The sequence below is a fragment of the Crotalus tigris genome, unplaced genomic scaffold (assembly GCF_016545835.1).
Source record: "Crotalus tigris isolate CLP2741 ecotype Arizona unplaced genomic scaffold, ASM1654583v1 scf7180000017549.6302385, whole genome shotgun sequence".
Classification (NCBI taxonomy): Eukaryota; Metazoa; Chordata; class Lepidosauria; order Squamata; family Viperidae; genus Crotalus; species Crotalus tigris.
Genome location: NW_024096467.1, coordinates 2,980,956 through 3,003,888, shown reverse-complemented (window position 1 = coordinate 3,003,888; position 22,933 = coordinate 2,980,956). Strand labels below are relative to the sequence as shown.

At 38.0% G+C, this 22,933-nt stretch overlaps 1 protein-coding gene across 5 annotated transcripts; it reads right to left on the bottom strand.

Moving 5' to 3' along the window:
- Positions 1–1,720: 1,720 nt before the first annotated feature.
- On the bottom strand, positions 1,721–20,884 carry SKIL (SKI like proto-oncogene). Of its 5 annotated transcripts, none has more exons than XM_039337921.1 (8): positions 20,754–20,875; positions 17,527–17,569; positions 15,438–16,540; positions 8,673–8,770; positions 6,738–6,985; positions 6,397–6,635; positions 4,309–4,533; positions 1,721–3,240 (listed from the first exon to the last, which is right to left on the bottom strand). In XM_039337921.1, exons 3-8 carry the CDS (start codon positions 16,536–16,538, stop codon positions 3,079–3,081), a joined length of 2,073 nt encoding a protein of 690 aa, XP_039193855.1. In that variant the 5' UTR covers positions 16,539–16,540; positions 17,527–17,569; positions 20,754–20,875; the 3' UTR covers positions 1,721–3,078. The 5 variants fall into 5 exon arrangements, with proteins under 5 accessions (XP_039193855.1, XP_039193847.1, XP_039193838.1 ...); XM_039337913.1 differs by lacking the exon at positions 20,754–20,875 and adding an exon at positions 18,434–18,484; XM_039337904.1 differs by lacking the exon at positions 17,527–17,569 and having other exon boundaries at positions 20,754–20,884.
- Positions 20,885–22,933: the final 2,049 nt, after the last annotated feature.

Sequence of the window (22,933 nt, the reverse complement as noted above, 5' to 3'; positions counted from 1 at the left end):
AATTTCATATCAGTGTCACCACTGTTGCATGTTACTGAGCTAAAATTCTTCCTGGTAAAACTTCCCTTTTTTTAAAAAACAAACAAACCAAGAATGTTGCATTTTTTTTTTCTTTTTTTAAAGACCTTTTCGGCAGCCTTGCTGTTAGTCCTTAATTACAGATTTAAACCAGCCTTTAAGAAAAGCATGAAAGGAATAAAACAGAAATAAGCATCTTATAGAAGGTCAATGTATATGTGACTTAATAATGGCTTTACAGGATTCTGCAGCATTTCCATTGGCTTCCAATTAATTTGCAGTGAAATTCATAGAACTGATTCTGACTTTTACAGTCCTAGACTGAGCCTAGGACAATGATGACGAACCTTTTAGAGACCGAGTGCCCAAACTGCAACCCAAAACCCACTTATGCATCAAGTGCCGGCTGGGTGTGGCCAATTGGGTGGGCGTGGCTGCGGTGGTAATGGCAGACTGGGTGGGACTAAAAAGTTCAATCAATCAATTCCAACTTTGCAAGATCCTTTTTTTCCCCGCTAGAAGTTGAAATTGACTGAGCCTTTTTTTTTTTTTTTTGCACATGGTGGCGGAGGCCTAAAGCGAAAAGGTTTTATAAAACGCAGCTGAAGGCCTAGGACTGGGGCGACGGCGCGCGTGCCCACAGAGAGGGCTCTGAGTGCCGCCTCTGGCACCCGTGCCAGAGGTTCGCCACCAATGGCCTAGGATACTTGAAGGTTCTTCTCTGCCTGCATAAACCACTGACCCACCAGAATTGACCTCAAAATCAGATTATTATAGGTGCTGCTGCGAAGATGACAATATTTCACCTACAAGTGGAATTCTTTATATTGCTGTGAAAAAGCTGAGTGTTTCTTAGCGTTTTAGTACTGCAGGCATTTATTTAAAAAACCCTTCTTTTTTGCCCATTTTCCCACTGTTTCTCTATTGATTATATATCTTATGGAATGATCTGTCCCTATCAATTTAAACTGATCTATACAGATAGTACTTGACTTACAACCACAACTGAGCCCAAAATTTATATTGCTAAGCAAAACAGGTAAGTAAATTTGGCCCCATTTTATGACCTTTCTTGCAACAGTTGTTAAGTGAATCACTGCAGTTGTTAAATTAGTAACACGGTTAAGTGAATCTGGCTTCCCTACTGACTTGGCTTGTCAGAAGGTTGCAGAAGGTGATCGTGTTGCAGTGTTGCAATGCAGTGTTGGGACACTGCAACCGTCGTAAATAGGAGTCAGTTGCCAAGTATCTGAATTTTGATCACTTGACCATGGGGAGGCTGCAATGATTATGATGTAAGTAAAACGGCGTAAGTCACTTTTTTCAGCGCCGTTGTAACTTTAAATGGTCACTAAGTGAACTCTTGTAAGTCAAATACTACCTGTGTGGAAATATATGTGAAATAATGAAATAATCCTTACACATATATATGTTTAATCCTTTCCCATAAATACGTTGTATATCTATCTACATTACAGGTTTCCAGCAGAAGGGACAGGAATGTAGATGGCCATCTGATATGCAAATGAGCTGCCTAATTACTGCTGCAAAGGCAAATTTCTGTAAATTTTGCAGAACATTTTCCCACAAGCGTTCTTCTACCATCAGTGACACAAATCTATGATAAAGTAAGTTAATACTTTTGTAAATAAACGGTAACATTGTTATGAATGTACAATGATCTGAATAGGGAGGCGTAACCAACAATTGGCAAATATTTAATACAAGATATTTTGAGCAAACTTTGTCAATCTATATACAATGTAAAACCATATTATTTCTTTCCTCCTGTACAGCCAAGCACTGCATTTCCTTTTCTATGCAGAATTGTTTATTTAGTCTTTGTTCAATGAAACTTTTTATTAATCAACATTTTTAGAAAAAAAGCCTTTCATGAAATTCTTTCAGTCATTTATCTTTCTCAACTTCCAATTATATAAATTCTGGAATGAACGGCTTATGATTTAGCACCAGACATTTTCCCACACCAATGTCAAATACTAAAAAGATTTAGCATTTTCAAAGAAATAAAGTTTTAGTAACAGCGTTGTTTTTGAAAAAATGTTAATGGTTTAACTTGGTGCTTTTAAAAAAATAATAATAACCATACTTTCCCAATATCTGACATCATTTGTTCCCTACTGGCTTTGTAACACTTTTTAAAATGACAAGATCACCTATTTTCATGCACTCAAAGATCATATGTGGGAATGCTATTGCTACTGAAGTAACGTGATAATTAAAAATGCTTCTCCACAAAATAAGACTGACATTATAAAGCTCCTACTGGTGTTTAGAAATGCTCAAAGAACAATATTAAATATGAAATTACTTACTAGCTATCGAATTGTTACCCTAACCCACTAGAGTGAATAAATAAAATATTTCAGACTCAATTTCAGCAACCCCTTTTCAAAACAGCACTCAGCATAGTACTAAAAACTGATATTTAACCATTAATAATTAACATTTAGTGTAAAAGTTCAACATGAAAATCTGCATTTAAAGAAGTTTTCACTGTTTAATGATTTTATATTAACAGTTTTCTCATTGATACAGCATCATCAAATGAAATATTGGAGCAAAGCAAAAATAAAACTATATTTTTTTCAGTTTGATTCTTGAATTGCATGCAAAAAGGTAGTTACTGTGTACTTTGAATCAAGAATGTTGCATTCAGTGAGAGTCCTCGAGACAGTTTGTAAAATAAACAGATACATACTGACCATTGTAAAACAAAATTTCAATGTTGCTCATAACTATAAAAAAAGCAGCACAAATACAGATTTGGTCAGTCTGGAAGCTGTATAAATATACATATCATTGTAGATTTCTACGCACCATGTTGGACATAATCTACTGAGAACTTTTCTTGTGCAGATCACCATAGAAATGATTGTGAGTTCCCAAACACCTCTGCTATTGATGGTGGGATGCACCGGAAAAGTTTTCCATAATTGTGCCCAATACCTTCACTTTTCCATGGCTTGACCTCTCCTTGGCAGGCAATTTTTTTTTTTAGCCTTGCTGAGAAAATGCAGATGCGCTCTGGATGGCATTTTATTTTCCTTTTCCATTTTTTGAAGATTTCTGAATCTGAAGTTTTAATTCTTTGATCATCTTCTCTAATTTCTGTCTTGCTTCTCGTTCCTGTCTCAGTTCATCTTGGAGCTCCTGTCTATCGGCCTCTGCATGATCCAACCTCTGCCTCAGCTCTGCTAACTGCAAGTTTGAAAAGTAAAGACAAGTTAAAACAGCTGGTATATCATTCACTTGTTTCTTAATCCTGGTAAATACGCAAACATTTCATGCTGTTCCAAAATAAAGCATCTGTCAGTAATCATACCATAAAAAATACCAGACTGGAACATTAAATATGTGCAAAAACATACAAAATTTTTTTTAAATACTTCCTATCCTTTCTTTCCACTTTGCTATTGCAACATTTTTAGTGAAAGTATTCTTATTTCTTTGACGTAGATGTTTCTAAATTGCCAGAAAAAACATTCATCCATTAAAACCACACCCAAATATTTGGATAGAACTGAAATAGCAATCTCTGAGTTAGTAAACTGTAAATAATGTAGGAAAAATCAAATCAGTGGGGAAGTGAAAGGTATATGGCATTTCTTCTGTACACGTTACAGTGTAGGCATGAGAAAAGTAAGGCTTATTTTAGTGTTAAATGAAACTGTTTTTAAAGATAAATAAAGCTGCAATCCATATGCTGCGGACCTGAATGCATGGAGCTCCAATGTGTTAGCAGCTATTCAGACATCTGAGGGGCAGAACTAGCAAGAGTGTATATTTTGTATATTTTACCAGCAATCCAGCGTTACATGTAATCCTCGGTTTATGACTGTTTAATGATTATTTAAAGTTATAACAGCCTCAGGAAAAATTACTTACAACATGTATTCACATTTATGACTGTCACATTACCCTCACAGTCATGTGATCACAATTCAGGCGCTTGGCAACCAGCTCATATTTACAACTAGTTGCAGCATTTTGCAGTCACGATTGTGATTTGCAACCTTTTTTGTCAGTTACTGGCAAAAATCACCCATTGGGGAAGCTGAATTTGCTTAATGATCAAATAATGCATTTAATGACTGCAGTGATTTGATTTGCTGCTGTCAAAACTAACATAAAATTGTGCCAGATTCAATTTAAGACCACAATGACTTACAATGGAAATTTCGATCCCAACTGTGATCCTAAGTTGAGGGGTACTTGTATCAAAGAAACATAGTCCACACCCAAATGAAACTCAATTTTACTGCTCACCTGAGCTGCGTATTCTGCTTCTTTGTCCTTTTCCAAACTGGAATCACAGGTACATTTTTGTTTTATTACCTGCTCTAGCTTCTTCTCTAAATCTCTTTGCTCAACATAAAACTCTTGCATTCTTTGAGCATGCTCAGTCTGCAAAGATTCAAGTTCTTTTTGTAAATTTTGTTGCTCTTCTGTCAACTCCTTCATGGCTTTGGAACTGCTTAACATTTCAACTTCCTATGAAGAAATGACAATTATATAGAGAGTTTTCAAAAAACAGAATTACAAAAAAAAATTATGCTTCAAATTTCATAGCCCTCAAGCTCTATTTTACTTGAAATAGGACTTAATATGGATATGTATCTTGTCCTTTTAATATTTCTTCTCTCAGAAATGTAACTCACGGTAGTTGTTAAGCATGTACTTATATGTACATGCTTACTATATATACACTCTCTATCAGTACACACAGACACACATATGAACTTAACCATTATGCACCAGTATTTCTACTTCAACATTCTCCATTAATATATTCACAGATATTTGGGGGAAAATATTTCAGATGGAGTTTTTTAAAGTAAAAAAAGGTATGGAATGTTGAGAAATTTTTCCCTCATACCTTTAAATATTATACTATAAAGGATTTCCCCCCGTGTTCAATTAAAATGCTAATCGCAAATGTAAGCTTACAACAATCTGAAATTGCCCTAATTTTATTTCTACTAGCTATCTTCTATTAGTCTGGACACCCTTTTTCCAGATATTAGTGCTGAGCAATTTTCATCATAGGAACCTTAGGGAACAGTTTAACCATGCTCATTATCCAGTGGAGACATAACAGATGCCAATGTAACACAAGATGTTGTTAGGAATTTCAATCTTCAAAGAGGGTGTGTGTGTGTGTGTGTGTTTGATTCAACAAAGTTTTAATCAAAGCACTGTCTCTAAGCAAAGCACTGAATCAAAGCAGTATTCCTCTTCAAAGCACTACACGAGAGCAGTCACCCCATTTTTGACCCAGATATTAAAAGGGGCTTCTCTGCAGGCACTCTACAGTGGGAAAGTTCCACCAATGCAAAGAGAATGACTGAAATGGGTTAGCCTACCGCAACAAAACATTAAGCAGAGATCTATGGAGATTCTCAGTCATCATTCCAGATCATGGTTGTCCCAAAAATGCTTTTTCAAGAGGCAACAGGACTTTCTTGTTTTTCTTTGAAGAAGTTTCACTTCACACAAGAAGCTTCTTCAGCTCTGACTGGATGGTGGGGAATAGAAGAATTTATATTCCTTGCAGACAAGCTGGTCATTTGCATTCTTCTAGAGAGTCGTTGAGGCCACTTGGAGGTTTGTCTGTGTCCTCAGGGTCACCTGAGTAGAGCAAATGGGTTTGGAGCCTTCTTGGAGCTGCTGAAAAGACTGTGTTGTGGAGCTGTGTTTTCTGCAGGATGTTTCCTGCCCTGTGTCCCACTGGTGTGGGAGTATGAACGATTTCCAGAAAAACTGCAGACTACAGGAACCATTTGCGCTTCAGTTTGAGATGGAGACAACACAGACTGCACATGTATTCAACAGTGAAGGGACACAGGGCAGACAACATCCTATAGAAAACATAGCTCCACAACAGTTCTTTTAGCAGTTCCAGAACTCCACACCCATCTGCATTACTCAGGTGATTCCAAAGATACAGACAAACCTCCAAGTGGCCTCAAGACTCTCTAAAAGAATGCAAATGACCAGTTGTCTGCAAGGAATATAAAACTTTCTATTCCCCACCATCCAGTCAGAGCTGAAGAAGCTTCTTGGATAAGAAGCAAAATGTCTTTTTAAAAAGTCCAGTTTCCTCTTGAAAAAGCACCTTTGGGACATTAAGCAGAAGGACAACTTATTATCAAAGTTACGTTTGATAATAGCTGAAGTCCAATTTTCAGGTTAGTATTCTTAGATGAAAGTAAGCTTTTAATACAAGTAAATATTAAATGAAATAGAGGGGAAAGTTTGTTTTTTTAACCCTGTCATTGTATTATTCATAATTATAAACTTTCATCTTAATATGTTTGGGTGATGGACAAAAATAAAATCACATTCACATCATACCATTTGAAGATGCTGCTTCTTTTGCAAAATTGTATGTAGCTTTTCTTGCTGTTTAATATATGTTTTTATTACTTCTTCCATCATTTTCCCTTTATCATCATCAGATCCAATACCATCGGTAAGAGCCTGAGATGAGGATTGTGCATCACTATTTATTTCCATCTCATCTTCTGTAGTCTCCCTGGGACTGACCTGCTCCATTTTCCTTCTGTTTGCAGGTTTAATGGGTATGGGTTGCTCTACAGAATCAAAAAGTCAGGAAAGCAATGTTTGTTGATTTTCTACAAAAACAATAATTTCATTAATGTTATTGTTATGAAACAGTTTCATTTTTTACTCACCTACACTAGCACAAATTCCAGATCTGGGCTTTAAGTCAAACTTCTCCTGTCCTTCAAGAGCGATGTCCTGATAAAAGACACTTTTTTTGTGTTTGCCTCCATTTTGCTGTTTCAGTGACATCCCCGGAAATGATTTATATACCTCTGATATTTTTTCAACAGTTTTTGTGGTTTCTTTACACTGTGGCATTGAAGTACTAAGAGATACATTCGGAGCAACCACTTTATCACACATGTAAAAGAAATAGCTGGAAACAACAAAATTGAAAAAATATTAGAATATATATAAATTAAATTATACCAAATCAAGCACAAAATAGAAAAGCATGGAAACAAACAAACAAACAAAAACCAACTCTTTAATCCCCTGCCTGCTACCCAGCAGTGGTAGATAATCATTATTTTGTGGAGTATAGGAACCATCAAATCAATTACAAAGTAAAAGAAAATACATTGCCATCAGTATACTCAAAAATCTATTGGCGAAAATGAATGAAAGTCTATTTTAATTTTCAAAGGTATTTTAACACTCATAATTTTATTAGTCTCCATATGCACTTTAATGTATTAATGTTTTGTAACTATATATGCCAGCCCACTCAAGATTCTGGGCAGATCAAAGAGCATTAATTAATTACAATATGTCTTGACTGAAGTATTGCAATATGCTCTATACACGTGCCTATCTTTGAAGACCATTCAAAAGCAGTAGCTGGGTTCAGAATGCAGGGACTCGGGTAGCAAGAGCACTCTCAGGTCATCCACATAACTGAGATCTGCCCTGGTTGCTACTGTAGTGGGCTTTGGTGAGCAATTCAAGGTGCTGGTTAAACCTTTAAAGTCCTTTGTGCTTTGAGGCCAGAATATCTGCAGAATTGGTTTTACCCTGCAGTATCTATCCACCAAATATGATCCGGTAGGGTGGATTTGCTACATGTCTTCTCAATTAGAGAATGTCACCTTCAAGAACCAAACAAGCATAACTTTTCAGTTGCCACTTCTCCTCTCTGGGGTACCCCACCCCCAATCTGTGACTTCTTTTCTTTTAGGAAACTAGTGAAAATCTGGTTGCTTCATCAAACCAAGGATTGCTGCAAGGTGAAGCAATCCAGATTTTCACTAGTTTCCTAAAAGACAAGAAGAAATTGACTCCCAGTTTCTTAACTGTTTTATTTACAATTCTCACTTCCATAAGAACATTTCTAGCTACTGTTTGTTCAACTGCCTATATGATTTTAATCCCAATTACATAACTGAGGAATTGTTTGCCACTCAGAGCAGGCAGATTGAATCAGCCTATAAGCAGCCTATAAATAAATATGTAAAAGCACAAAAAGGTTTTAAAATGTAAGATACTCAAAATTTTAAAGGCCTAGAGCAGGGGTAGGCAACCTTGACTCTTTTATGACTCGTGGACTTCAATTCCCAGAATTCCCGAGCCAGCATAGCTGGCTCGGGAATTCTGGGAATTGAAGTCCACGAATCATAAAAGAGCCAAGGTTGCCTACCCCTGGCCTAGAGGAAGAAAATTGTCCTGATCTCTTTTCAAAAAGCTGAGAAAGAAGGGCAGGCATCATAAAGAAAGTCTTCTTTCAGATCCTCATCTCCAACTTCCTGAGGAAAAGACATCAGAAGCACGCCCTTTCAAATTAAGAAGACAAAGACTGTCCTGAAGTAGATGAAGACCCAGGTCAGAAGAGAATCTCCTGTGCAAAAGTTACATCTATCAGACAATGCTTTGCTCTAGATTTTTTTATATAGATCCAACAGTATGTAAAAGACATAGTATATTCTCCATACAAACCCAGAAAGTGTAATTAAATTATGTAAAGTATCCATTTAAATTATGTAAGCCCTGCAATTGTATTTATAGCTGGCTTATGAAATAATTAAAATAAGTAACTCTGATCATTTTTATTAACGGAAGAATTTTACCTGGGATGTATAAATGAATGTGGCTGATCTGTAGAATCTGCTTCTTGCTTTATAACCGGATACCACTGCTGAAATTCTACATTATAATGGGAATCTGCCTAAGGAAGGAGAAAATATTTACATTTGTTATATACCATTCTAGTTTTAAAGCAAACTGCAATTGCAATTTTTATCAATTTTGTTATAAAAAAAATAAATCACAAATATAAATCAGCATTTCCATTTTCCCTACTCAACTATACCGTAAATAAAATCATAAGCAGCTTTCATAAAGATTGTAAGCTACCTAATGCTGTATCCCTTTCAGTCAAAAGAAATATTGTGCAGTATTTTGATAATTTAATATAAATTAATTATTGATCAATAAAATGGTCAATTAATATTAATTTGATTTAATACTGCCTATTTAAGAAATGAAATTGTGACTTTGTCAGGCAATTCACTCAACATCTAAGAAAATTGTAAGCATGAATAAAGTACACTGTGAACACAAAACTATTCATGCCTGTCAAAGTTTACATGGAAGAAATGAAAAGCAAGAATTCAAGAAAACCAACATGAAGCAATAAAAGCACACTAGCTAGGTGACCAATCTAATATTAAGCAAGACTGACTGCATATGGGAAACCTGACGCTGCCAGCTTTTGTTTTTTATTCATTCAGTTTTTATAGTTTTAATATGGTTATTATGTTGTTGAGTTTGTTATAAGACAGGCAGCTGCTTTAAATAAATGAATAGATATTTAATAGATCCAGGAACTCTTAACACATTTATTAATTCATTAATTAATTCATATAGCCTTATCCTTTCAAAAAGATTTTTTAATCAGTGTTTTCTTGTAGTCTTATAGTTTTTTTTTAATTTTTATGCACCTGCTAAAAGCAATACATCTACATTTCCAAACTGAAGGGAAAATAAGTTTTTGTAGGACCACCACAAAAAAAACCTAGCAAACAGAGAATACAGATTGTTCTACCTTTCTCTCAAGCCACTTGCTTAACTTTATGTCATTATGCTATTACATTTCTGCTACCTAAGGCAACCAGATAAAACTTTGAAGGCCAACCTGTTCCAATGGATATAGTACAAGAACAAATTGTTCGTTTTGTATCCCTGTTTATCATATTATTATTATTGCGGTTGTTTGCATAGTCAGCCAGAAGTTTATAGTGGATTTGGCATTTTTATCTATCACATCCTTCCCAGGTACCTGGGATAGGCAAATATTATTATTTTAGTTTGTCGCATGGTCAGCAGATGTTCAGGCTAGATTTGGCCCTTGCTCCACTTATCGAGTCCTTCCCAAAGAATCTGGATATTTGATGGTCTTAAGGGTATGTATCGCTGGATGTAAGCTGTTCTGAGCAAAGCTGCCTTTTGCAATTGACTGATGGTGATTTTGTCAATGCTGATCATGTTAAATGGTGCATTCAAGATGCCTATTACTACTGGTACTATCTTTGCTTTCTTTTGCCACAGTCGTCTATTTCTATTTACAGGTTCTGTTTCTATTTATTATCATTATCAAATTTCACTTTGAAACAGATTAAAAGTAGTAAATAAAATTAAAAGTAATAATCAGAATGGCTAACAATAAAGTTAATTACCATGATAACTAGACTTTGATTTTAAGAGTTATAATTTAATGAATACTTTTATTTGGGTCCAAAGAAGCTTTTTTGCACATAAATAAAATATTCCCATGAATAGAATATTATATAATTTAAAATTAAGTATTTTATTTTTGAATAGCTCTGATTCTTCCATTCATGCTTTTTCAACAATTCTTCAGAATTAGGATACTTCATACTAGTAGAAGGGTATCCCTCCCCACATCATAACCCAGTTAGTTTTTCCTTTTCTGTTCAAAATGTGAAGATTCCCCTGTACTCTGCATTTTAATACTTGTTACTTTGCTGTTCACAAATCAGAAGTGTTAGAAGCACTGCTGAAGCAGCAAAGTGTTTCTGCACTTTCTGTTAATGCATATATAATAGGAACAATTGAAGGTTTTTATTTTAAAAAAACCTTTCGTGTTTTGCATTCTATTTCTAAATCCACTTTAATTTGGGGGGCAAGAGCTACAGTTCTGCAGTTAGACTAAAAGAAAGAACATATGCAATTACTTTAAATTCTGATTACCGTATATGCCGGCGTATAAGGCGACCCGGCGTATAAGACGACCCCCGTCTTTATCGCCGAGCCACATTCCTAGAACGTCGTCTTATACGCCGGAAACTACCAGTATTTCCGGTGTATAAGACGACTTGGCATATAAGACGACCCCCGTCTTTGGCGCCGAGTTTAGCACTTCTGGAAGTCGTCTTATACGCCGGCATATACGGTACATTTGTTTTACAAAGGAGGCTAAGTAAATTAACTAAAAATGTGTTTGAAATTATGGCCGAAATGTATGTCTTGCCTTAGACCATAAGGGAATGTGTAAGTGTTATACAATGGCTCTACTCACTGTGACCTCAATTCTCTCCATGTAGTCCTCATTTAATGACAGTTATAGGAACCAGAATTTCCCTGGCTAAGCGGTGCATTTGTAAAGTGTAGCATCACATGACTGTGTCACATAGTGATACCAATCTTAGCAGCTTCTGTTGCCAAAAAAGGACTGTGGGTTATGAAATGAGACCTCACATGACTGAGACTTGCAACTTCCTACCAAATTCTAACAAGCAAAGTCAATGGGGAAGCAGCAGGAAGTTACAAGTCCCAATCACAAGCTTTTCCTTAGGTGACTTGGAAGCAGAAGAGTCAGCTGGCACTAACTATGGAGTGTAGGGAGACATGGGCATTGTGGCACAAGTGCAGCAGAGAAGTGGGCATTAAATGAGTGCAACAGGGGTGCATAGGTGGGCACTGTGGTGCTAGTCCAGGAGAAGTGCTACAACAGAAGTGAGTGCTGCAGTGCGGTCCAAGGATAGGCAAGTGGTAGGGCCCACACACACACCCTGCCACTGACAAAAAGCATCTGGAGGAGGGACTAACAGGAATGATTTGCAATCCTTCGTGCCAGCTTGCTGCCTGACTTTCTTTTGAGAGGCTGTAGGGAAGGTTGCAAATGGTGATCACATGACTGAGGAATGATGCAGCTATCTTAAATGTGATCCAATTGCCAAATGCCCACTACAACTTAGAGGACCAGCCATAAATCCTTGTTTAGCACCATAGCTTTGAAGGGCCACACAATGTAGTCATTAAGCAAGGACAATCTGGTATTTTTAATGTACACAAGCAATTGTCTTATAATGAGCCTAAGAAGGAATTCAAATCAAAACTAGAGATCATCCCTTCCACAATTTAAGAGAGGAGAAACATGGCCCCCAAAAAAGATTTATATATTTACATATTTTTATGTATGCATGTATGTATATTCATTCTGCGAGGCAGGAAAAAATGATTGGCAGGAAGAAACTCAAAGCAAAAGAAACTCATAAAATCTAGTAATATTTAATAATATTAATATTATTATATTAAATATTAAATCATTAAATCAATATCTCATTTCTTTGTTTTTATTAAAATGTTCTTTTCTCTAAAAATCATTTCTTGAATCTGTATTATGAAAGCTCCAAACAGTTCATATGTATTTATTGTGCATTCAGCACAATAGTTTGATAATACATAGAGATCATATATCTATAAGACTGCAACAAGTGGAAGTCATTTATAATGTAGGATGTAAGGACTTTAATTTATGCGGTACTATTTTTTAGTATACACTATTATGAAAGATAATTACCTTAGGCAACTATAGTACTGCAACTGAATGCAAAACAAGTCAATTGGCTACATCATGAATGAGTATATAAATCATGTTAAGCTTACAAATGTAGTTTCAGCTTCCATAAGCTGAGCTGCATCCTATTTACATACAGCTAATCAAATAATCTCTTAATAACTGATCTGTCCAAGACTAATTTAAAACATATTATTGCCAGTCAGCATATCCTGTATAGCCTTAAGTGAACTCTACTTCTCTCTGCTTTAGTTATTTATTTTTACTTTAATATTCCAATGTGCAGGCAAACAAGAAGCAAACTAGACCTTCTTTTCATGGAATGGATTTGATTCTATATCTGGGACATCAACGATACTGAAAATGGAATCCTCTGGAGCAAATTTTCCTTCTCAAAAACCTTAATGTTCTAAGTGAAAAAGCTGAGGCATGATCTGGGCATTTTCCAGCTATGAATTTTCAATTTCCTTCCTGCCTATGAAAAAAAACATAGATGATTTTTCTACAACATATCTTTGGCATATGCCAGAAAGATTTTGAATTGTTCAAGGATCAGGAATATAAAATGGCTAGGTCTACAAACATGCATGTTGCCTAAGCCCAAATTAAAACTCATAGTCTCCTATACCTCTTATAGCAATAGCACTTATGTCAGGGGCTTGACAACTTAGACTTATATATCATTTCACAGGGCTTTACAGAGTCAGCATATTGCCCAACAATTATGGTCCTCATTTTACCGACCTTGAAAGGATGGAAGGCTGAGTCAAACTTGAGCCGGTGAGAATCGAACTGCTGGCAGTCGGCAGAATTAGCCTGCAATACTGCATTCTAATCACTGTGCCACCACGGCTCATGGTAATTAATTGTTCCTTGTTTCTAACAAATTCCACATTAAACATATTTATCTCATATTTCCCTGTGCATTTCAAGCTAGTTCTCCATAGTAGAATGTAGTGACAGGTTGTGTATTTTAGTTAGACAGTCTACAATCTAAGCTTTAAGACACTTAGTAACACTTAAGTGGAGGCTATCAAGGCCTGGTTATTTGTTTATGGTCAATTATAAAACATATATTTATATTTTAAATGGCAAACTATTTCTGTATTATTGCAAAGAAAACCATATGTATACAGCTCAACAATTTAGACAAGTTTGAATGTGAGATGAGAAATCCCAAGGTCTGAAGTTCAAGTTCTCAAATTACTAGGAGAGAATACTCTGTTTTCACAATTAGGTCTGAAGATAAAATGGCCAAGTCAAAGCTGAAAAGAATGTGCCAGTATCAGCAGAAGAGTTTCTCAAAGTGCACATAACTGGCACACGGAATATGAAAGCAAGGAAAACTGAAACTGTCAATGTGAAATAAAGCATGATAATTAGATGATTTATAAATAAGTGGCATTTAGATAGATTGAATGAGCCACTTTAAACCAGATAATTATATGATATTCATGATGTCAGACCATACAAAACATGTAAATAGTGAATATTAGTGAATTAGTGAATATCAATGTTACACAATATTTGAACTTGTAACTGCAGTGGTGGAAGACGCTGAAAAATTATATGAGAAATTGCAAAAGATACTAAATGCAACTTCAAGAAAATACCTACTGCTACTAATGGATGGCTGGAATGCAGTATAGAAGAAATGGAGAAACCTGAAGTTTGGACCGGATATCTCAATTAAAGCATATAAAATTATACATGAAAACAACAAAAGAATGAGAATTAAGAAATATTTCAGAACAAAAACAGAGTCAAGGATGGACATTAGCTGTAAGTCTATTAAATGTTTTCAGTGAATATAAGAATGGCAGGATTGGAAGAAATTACAGGCTCAAAACATGAGGTCAAAACATACGCAGAAATCACCACTTTGTAGCTTAATGTTAGAAAAGCTCATTATGTAAGTAAACCAGAAAGTGGAAACTTGGGTTAATGTTAAATATTAAAAGGTAATGTTAACCAGTGTGCTTAGTGAACTTACAATTGACAACCAAGAAATAAGGGGGAAGGGGTGAATTAGGGAGAGAGGATCAATAATTTATAGAACTGGACTGAAATACAGAAGGAATTAGTTGTAGGGAGGGACACAATTACAAGCATAAACAAGATATTGAAGAATAAGTATATTTCTACAACAAAACCATTATAGTAAAAGCACTGGTCTTTCTGGTATCACTATAGTGAAAGCAATGGTCTCTCCAGTAATAATGTACAGCTGTGAAAGCTGGGAATTGAAACCGAACAAGATAGATTCCTCTGAATTATGGCTCTGGAGACGCTTATTAATAATAACATGGATCACAAGAAAAATAAATTAGCCAATCCTGGATCAAATTGATTGCTCCTTTAAGGCAGCGTCAATCAGCAAAAACTCACTCTAATCCTGCAGATGGATGATGGAGTACAAAAGAACTAAAAAAGTAGATAGACAGAATCAAGATTACAGGATTGGCCATAAAACAGCTATGTCATACTACTGCAGACAGATCAAAATGGTTATTATCTAACTATGCAATTATCAGAAGTCAAACCAGACTTGATGGAACCTATCTAATCAATGGTATTCTTCCATGTCGGATACCATTTAGCCATGGCTCTAAGTACAGTATTTGAAAATCTCCTGAGTATTTTTTTTTTTAGAGTAACACTCCTGAGTGTCCTTTTTTCACATACTGCTGCACATCCAAACTGAGCTCCATCTTTACTTTTGTCAATGCACAATTTGTGATTATTTTAGGCATTCGGGTTTTATACATAAAGCAAAATCATTTAAGACATTTTTGCAACAAAATTCTATGCCTTGTCGTAGACATACATCAGAAATAACTATTCAAGTACAGTATTTGGAGCATATTACTTTCTCAATGTTGGCTGTCATATTTTGTGCTCACATTTTATGAAAAATATAAAGAAACAACTCTATAAAGTATACACTTATTGCATGTAAAAGCAATCTTTACAACCAATCTATTCAAATATTATTTTTTATAAACAGACTTACCTTAGACTGGGGTATTTTTTGATTCTTCGTGCTAAATTTTTCTTTCATTTGTTCTAAGCGTTGCTTCACATTTCTTTCTTCAGATGTTCCTAAATATTTTTGGTTAATGTGAAGGTAACAGTGCCACTTTGCTGACTCAAAGCCCCAGTGACAAGTCCTCTTGTCTGGAGATCGATGGGAATGCATCACAAAGGTTTGGGGTGAAAACATCCCATAGCATTCTGAACACTGGATACATGGGGAATCCGGCTGAAGATAAAACTGTGGAGCAAACAAACCCTGACACTTGCCTAAGCATTCATGTTCTACTTCAAAGGCACTTCCACTCTCCTTTAGTTGGGGCAGTGAACTTTTACTATGAAGCAGGCTGCCATTTTGAGGAAAAGTACGAGGGCGCAACAATGCATTGCATAATCTTTGAGCATCGGTCAAAGTGATAAGTCCACAAGAAGGAGCATTAAAGGGCAGAATCCCCAAAACTTTTAAGATGTGAAGCTGATCAGAACTGCATCTAGAACAATAGATGTAAAGTTCATCGCACACTGTGTTAATTTGCTGTAGAGAATAGTCTCTGAGGACAGAATTCAAAACCTGAGGCAAACAAAGTCTCTTTTCTCCTCCAACTTTAAAACAAGATATAGACTCCCCTTCCAGTAAAGTCTGAGTCAACTCTGTAGAACTATCTGATGGGACAAGCAATGGGCCAGGAAGAATCTGAGGCGATGGAAGAGGTACAAAAACAGATGACATGTTTTCTTGTGAATGGCGAGCAGAAAATGCTGCTGGTCCACCAAGGGAACTCTGACTGCTTAAATGGAATTGTGCCAATGTATGTTTCAAACCAGGATTTAAGTTCAAAGGCTCTGATGCTGCAGCAATATTTGGTTTGACATCTTCTTCTCTATCATCCAGAAGACTTTCTTCACATTCATCCAAATGTTCCTTCTTAATTACTGGCAACTTATTTATTACCATTTTGTGTATTTTATCTTTTACATGGATTTCTGTCATGACTTTTTTTGATGGAGGGCTACCATCTTCCTGTGCAACAGTCCCTTTTGATTGATGTCCCAAGATGAAATTTTTCTTTGGAGCTTCCATAGCTAAATTTGAAATAAGTAAATTTGAAATTTGAATAAAGGTAACTATTTCATATCTCAGTTTCCAGTTAACTTAGTTGCAAAACTAATATGGCTTTTTATTTTGAGGTAAATATAAAGAATTACATAAAATTTCTGACATGTAAAACAATATTCTTTCAAAATGACAATGTAAAATGTATAACTCAATATCATACCAAAATAGTTGGCTTTAGATCATTTTGTTTTAAAATGATCCAATGATATAATCCAACATAAAACTGTGATTTAATACAAAATCTACTTTTGAAATTTTCTATTTTTATAGAAATAAAAGATCATATTTCTTTCCATTTGAACCTGAATCACACAAATGCACCTATTCTCATATCCAAAGCATGCCAATTTCAAACTAGACTGAGAGATTAGTTAGATATAGCTTTATGCAAAAGAATTCTAATATTCCCAGTATCAGAAGCAACGCTTTGAGTTTATTGGGCAGAAAAACTGTCTAACAAGAATGACAATTGTTCTTCTAAAACATGGGCGTCAAACACACCACATCACATGACGTATCGCAACATATCATGATTATTATTTTTTTTTTGCATTGCTGCAGCTGGGGTTAGCACAACCTCTGTATGATGCAATTGGCCCAACGGCCAGTAGTTTGACACCCCTGTTCTAAAAGAAAGTCAAACGAAATCTGATCCCAGAGTCCTGGTTTCAACACTATCTATATGTATCTGACCAGGTGACAGCATATTTATACAGAAATAAAGGCCATTGTGAATTCCAATGTTCCAACCACAATACTTAATCAAGACAAGTAAGTTTAAGACGTCAGCATAATTAATTTCTAGAGCTAGTATTTCACAAATATTCATCCATTAGGAAAATCTTAACAAAGGGAAGAAAAATAAGAAATTTATAACTAGGTATAGGTTAAAATCAAAAATACAATATATCCTAAATGGAGATATTATTATTAAAGCACATGAAATACTTACCTAGCAACTGTTCAGGAATGAATATAATTTATACTTTAATATTCTGGAATAAAATATAAAGATTCTAGGTATGTCTTTGAAACTATTTAATTAACAGACTAATACAAAACCTTTATCCTCTTAGAATACAAACAATTTCTCTTGCAAGAAAGATACATGATCTTCCAAAATATTTGTAAAGCACAAATCAGCCATAAAAATAGAGTAGCAGCAAAGAGCAAAATGTGTTCTACTCTCATACTTCCTATTACATTTATTCATCTGTGCATGCTCAAAAAGGACAGTTGCATCCATAAATTCCAGTGATTTCCAGTTCTTGTGTGTCATTTAAAATACAATTTAGGCAACTTGATTACTGTATATCCTGACCTTCTTTCCCTCTGTTTTTAGAGGGAAACCTTTCCCTCTACCTCTACATACAAATACTAACATAACAACAAAATAATGATGCCTACACTTATTTTGAAAGAAAGGAGAACACATGGAAAGCTTCTGCTAAATTTTCTCCTTCCCCAACAAGATATTTTACACTTTCATAAAGCCCTCAATTACTAGTACTTGATTTCAGAACTCATCATAAACATATACATGGTGCCACATTTCCTCAATTTTCTTTTAAAAAATATCTTCTTTCTTCTCTAAATCTTTAATTTTGCTTCAAGGCTGTAGACTTTCTCTGGCTAGAAGCCCACTCCTGTTTCCCCATTTTCATTTGGAATTAATTCTGAGTTCAGAGAGCACCAGAGACTCCAGTTTAATCCTCAGCTACATATATTTGCCTTTTACACTTACACATACAATTAGAAAATAAATTAAAATATTTGTTGTCTACACACAAATTCTTCCTATGTAATGTTTTCTAGGGATCTGGAGAAGAGACCTCAGTCGTCAGCGGTTCAAATCTCACCGGCTCAAGGTTGACTCAGCCTTCCATCCTTCCGGGGTAGGTAAAATGAGGACCCAGATTGTTGGGGGCAATGTAAATATATATATACATTGCTTACTGCTGTACACCGCTTAGAGAGTGCTTGCATTTAAAGCGGTATATAAGTCAAATAAATAAATAAATAAATAAAATAAATTAAAAAAAAAAAAAAGATTAATGATGATGGCAACACTCCAACCATACTCATGCTTACAATTTATTTCTTTAGAATAAAAAAATTCAAAACACTAAAATCATAAGTATATTTTAAAAATACTAAAACTACAGTCAAATATTAAAAATACTATTCTATATTTAGAGCAACTTTGGCCTTTTCCAATCAATGTAAAACTAAAGTTAGATGATCCTCCTATTATGGAAACTTCTGTTGTATACCAGTTGTTGTGCAAAAACAAAAAAACCCCTGTCACTATTGTTTTACATAAAGCAACTCAAACATAATGAGGTTTAAACAATGGAGATTGTATTACAAAACATGAACAGCCAATATTCTTCCAGTTTTCTATTATTCAGCATATTTCTCAAAACCTATCTCCTCAGCTCTAGAGGATCACTCTCTCATAAACTAGTGTAAAAAATGTAAATCATCTCCTATGACTGTGTATGTATTCAACGTACTTTGTCTAAATTTCAAATGCATGCTATAATATATTTCGCTTCTAAACGGAATCATCCAAGCTTCCTACTTACTAGCCATATTCTCCTCCTCACTCAATGAAAAAACCCTGCATTATTTTCCCATAAAAGCAATGAACCCCTCAGAATAATTAAAAAAAGCTCCTTTTATTAATTGCCACACAAGTTCCCATGTTGCAGGAACCTCAATTTCATACAAAATCTTTCTCAAGCTGGGCATTCTAATAATTCATCGCTTATTTTGCACAACCTCTTGTCCTTTCATACAATGACCATGTCCTTAAGAAAGCTATCTGAAGTCTCCGGCGTGGCACTTAAAGCGAGCCTATCCTCTGACAGCAGTTATTTTCAAAGAAACAAGAGTTAGAAAATGGCAGGCAAAGCTTTCCTGAAGGCTGACTTAACCACCAGTCCGCAGATCACAACCACAACTGATCGGCTGAGGGGCTCTAAGGTTTGCTGTCTACCCTTGCCCAAAGAACAAAAGTTGGGCCCAATCCACTGCAAAAATCATATTCTCTGCCTGGAATATCCTTGCACCCGGCAGACATGCCAAGAGGAGCAAAATTTCCCCAGCAGATCCGTTCATCTGAATAACATTACGTGGAGCTGGAAAACGCAACCCCCTCCCCTGCGGGCTTCCCGGGTGGGGTGGTGTAGGAGGGTGGGATGGCCGTCGTTCATCTCATGACCCCCCCCTTCAAATAAATAACCTGCTCGCTCCCTGAGAAAAGCGAGGGACCTCCTCTTTTGTCCCTGACCCACTTCTTTGGGTCCCGAATTTGCTCCACCGCAAATACCACTTGCTGAAGCTACGAAGGTTCCTCCTCCCCCCCCCCACCCGGACCTTTCCTCCAGAAAGCCGCCTCTCCCCCCCCCCCTTTTGTACCCGGGAGGGAGGCTGCTGCTTTCGCGGGCGGAATTCCCCCTCCTTGCCCTGCCTTCAACTCTCCTCCTCCTTCCCCTTTCTTCAGCCAGACGGGCTGGCTCGTCTGCTGCTCCAGACGCTCCTCCCCCGCGGGGGTGAGGAAGGTGAAGTCTAGCAGTGGAGGCGGGGAGGGCGACGCCGCCGCCGCCGCCGTCGCACGGGGCTGGGAGCCTGAAAGCTGCCCCTTCAGCCCCTGCCCCCCCCTCTGTCTCTCACTCCCCCCCACAGGATGATGACCCGAGGAGGCCCCTTCCCCTCCCAGGAAGCTCTAATCGTCCTCTCAACCCTGCTTCCCACCCCACAGCGGCGGTCCCAAACCCACTCCCGGACTCTCCCTCCCTCCCTCTGCTCCTGCCTCCAAGCCCCGGGCGATCTAGGCCAGCCTTCCCTAACTCCGAGCCCTCTCCCCGCGGAGCGGCTGGATTACAACTCCCATCTTCCTTCTCCTCCCTCCACCCGATCCGGGGAACACCGGCGTCGCGGCTTAGGGTCAGGTGTGGGGGGGAGACGAGTCCTGACTCTACGTTCCTCCCCGCCCCACTGTAAGCCCCCTCCCGGGGCGGGGGGTGAGTCCTCATCTCTCTCCCCTCCCCGCCGTTCCATTACCTCAGTGTAACCTACCCACCTCACACGCGCTCCCCCCCACTCCGCTCGCTCTCTCGCTCTTTTTTTCACAGACTCCCTTCCCCCACCCCCAGGGAAACGTCCTCTCCTTACCGCACATCTCAGCGGGCGCCCCGGTTCTTCCCCAACAGTGGAAGGGAAGCGGCTGCCGCCGCCGACGTACCGCCCACCCGTGACCTCACTGCGGAGACAGAGGAGGAGGAAGAGGGTGGAAAAGCCGCCGTGACGGCGGCGGCGGCGGCGCACGGGCAGGAATCCGCCCGGCTCGCGCGTCGCGCCAAGCCCCGCCCCTGTCTGGGCCAGGCGGCGCCGGCGCTGCGGCGCGTGTGTGTCTGTGAAGAGACGTCATCCTGCTCCCCCCCTCCCCGCCTTGGAGGCGAGCGAGGGAACCCCGTCTGCTGCGCCGTTTAAACGCCATTCGGCTCCTTCCACGCGTGGGCCAGACCGCGACATGGGGGGGAGGTCATTAGATCCCCAACCCCGTTAAGGTGCAGTGCCTGGGGCCACGTGATTTCCCGGCATCTCTCCCGCCCCAACCTGGTACGATCCCGAGCCGACCTTGGTTGACCTCGAAAACCTGAGCCGGGTCTGCTCGCGGCAGTGCTGGGAGAGGAGACCACCAGGAAATCCCAGGCTTTAGGCTGCCAGGGAGATGGAAAAAAGTATTATATGGCAGACACTTCCGTATTACTGCAAGGTATGCCAGCCATAAGTCTTCCAGATCTAAGGTGGCTGGAAAAACCACCTTTCCGCTGCCTCAACTCCCTTGGCTCCCATCTCGTCCTCCCCACAATCTCTTCCTCCCCGAGTCACATATCGTGTTTACGAGTGCACAGCCTCTCTGCCTTCGTGGGGTCGTCTCAGAAGAGCAAGCCCCGGGGCGAGAGTGTCGCAGAGTTTTTGCACGGTACTCCCTGCAAGGTGTGGGTGTGCAAAATGAGTTTCGTTTCACGATAAAAGGAGGCCTCTTGCGGAGGGGGGGGGGCAGACTGATCTTACGTGGTATTTGTGCACCAGAGAAACTAGCCCCCTCCAGATTTTCCGGGACTTTAGATCCCAGGATTTACGAACCTATAAATCTCGGCATTTTGGCTTAGAGTGGGTTTGGTGATTCCAGCAATGGGAGTCTAAATGCTAATTACTGGCCAGGAATTCTGGAAGTTGCAGTTCTGGCACATCTGGAGTTCATCTGATTGGGAAAAGCTAAACCAGGCTCTCTACTGCCATTTAGAAAATGAAACGTTCCTGCAATTAATTGCTTAAAGCAGAAAATCCAAATGATGACTTCCCCTCCCACTTCCATTACCTAAAGGTATCAGACTTCCCTCTGGATTGTGTTGTGACTCAGATGTCATTGGATGAGGAATGTACATTATCTTGTGATAAACTGTCTTGATGTGTTTGTTTTTAGGTTGTCTGGTCAAAAGCCCCATTATTCTCTTTGGTGTAGTTTGCAATCACCCTTGAACCCAGAGTTTCTGAACCACAGCAACTAGCCAGGGTTTCTGGAAACTGAAGCCCACACATCTTAAAGTAGCTGAGATCGACAAACCATGTTTAACTTCTTCATATATATTCTGACAATAAAGTTGGAACTTACTAGTAACAAGTTTTATTTTTTCACATTATAATATCGCTTTCCATCAAAGCTGTTATAATCAGACAAAGTTTATATGGCAAAACTTTTTAATATGGGGAAGGGTCATTGTTAGCCAGTTTTCTCTCTTTTAGGGATACTTCCTGTATATTTCTCAAAATCTGTGTAACCTCCAATCACAAATGTATGGGTCCACGTAACCCAGGAATTTCAAGGAATGCACAATCTGTGGTGTGCCTTCAAGTCAGTTTTGACTCTTAGTGACTACCTAGACTAGTCAGTTTCCTTGGGAAACTATTTTTAGAAGTGGTTTGCCCGGACTTCTTTTTAAACTGACAGTGACTGGCCCAAGGTTACCCAGTTAGCTTCATGCCTAAAACTCAAAAGTCTAAATTACTAAGGCAGAATGATTAAAACAAGATGCAGTGTGTATCCTAAGCAAAAATAACACATGTCTGAATTAAGAATCCAGTCCTCTAAATTCTGATAAGGATGAAAACAAAGGAAAGAGAGAGGCAACACATTTGAATTTGAAGAAATACAATTTCAATGAATTCAGTATTGTCTGAATTTACAAGGCTCACTGAAAAAGAAATTAATGTGCTGTGTTAACTCTACTGGTGCAAACAAGTAAGTTGCTAAAGACACATTAAGATCATTCTAAAATAGAAACAAT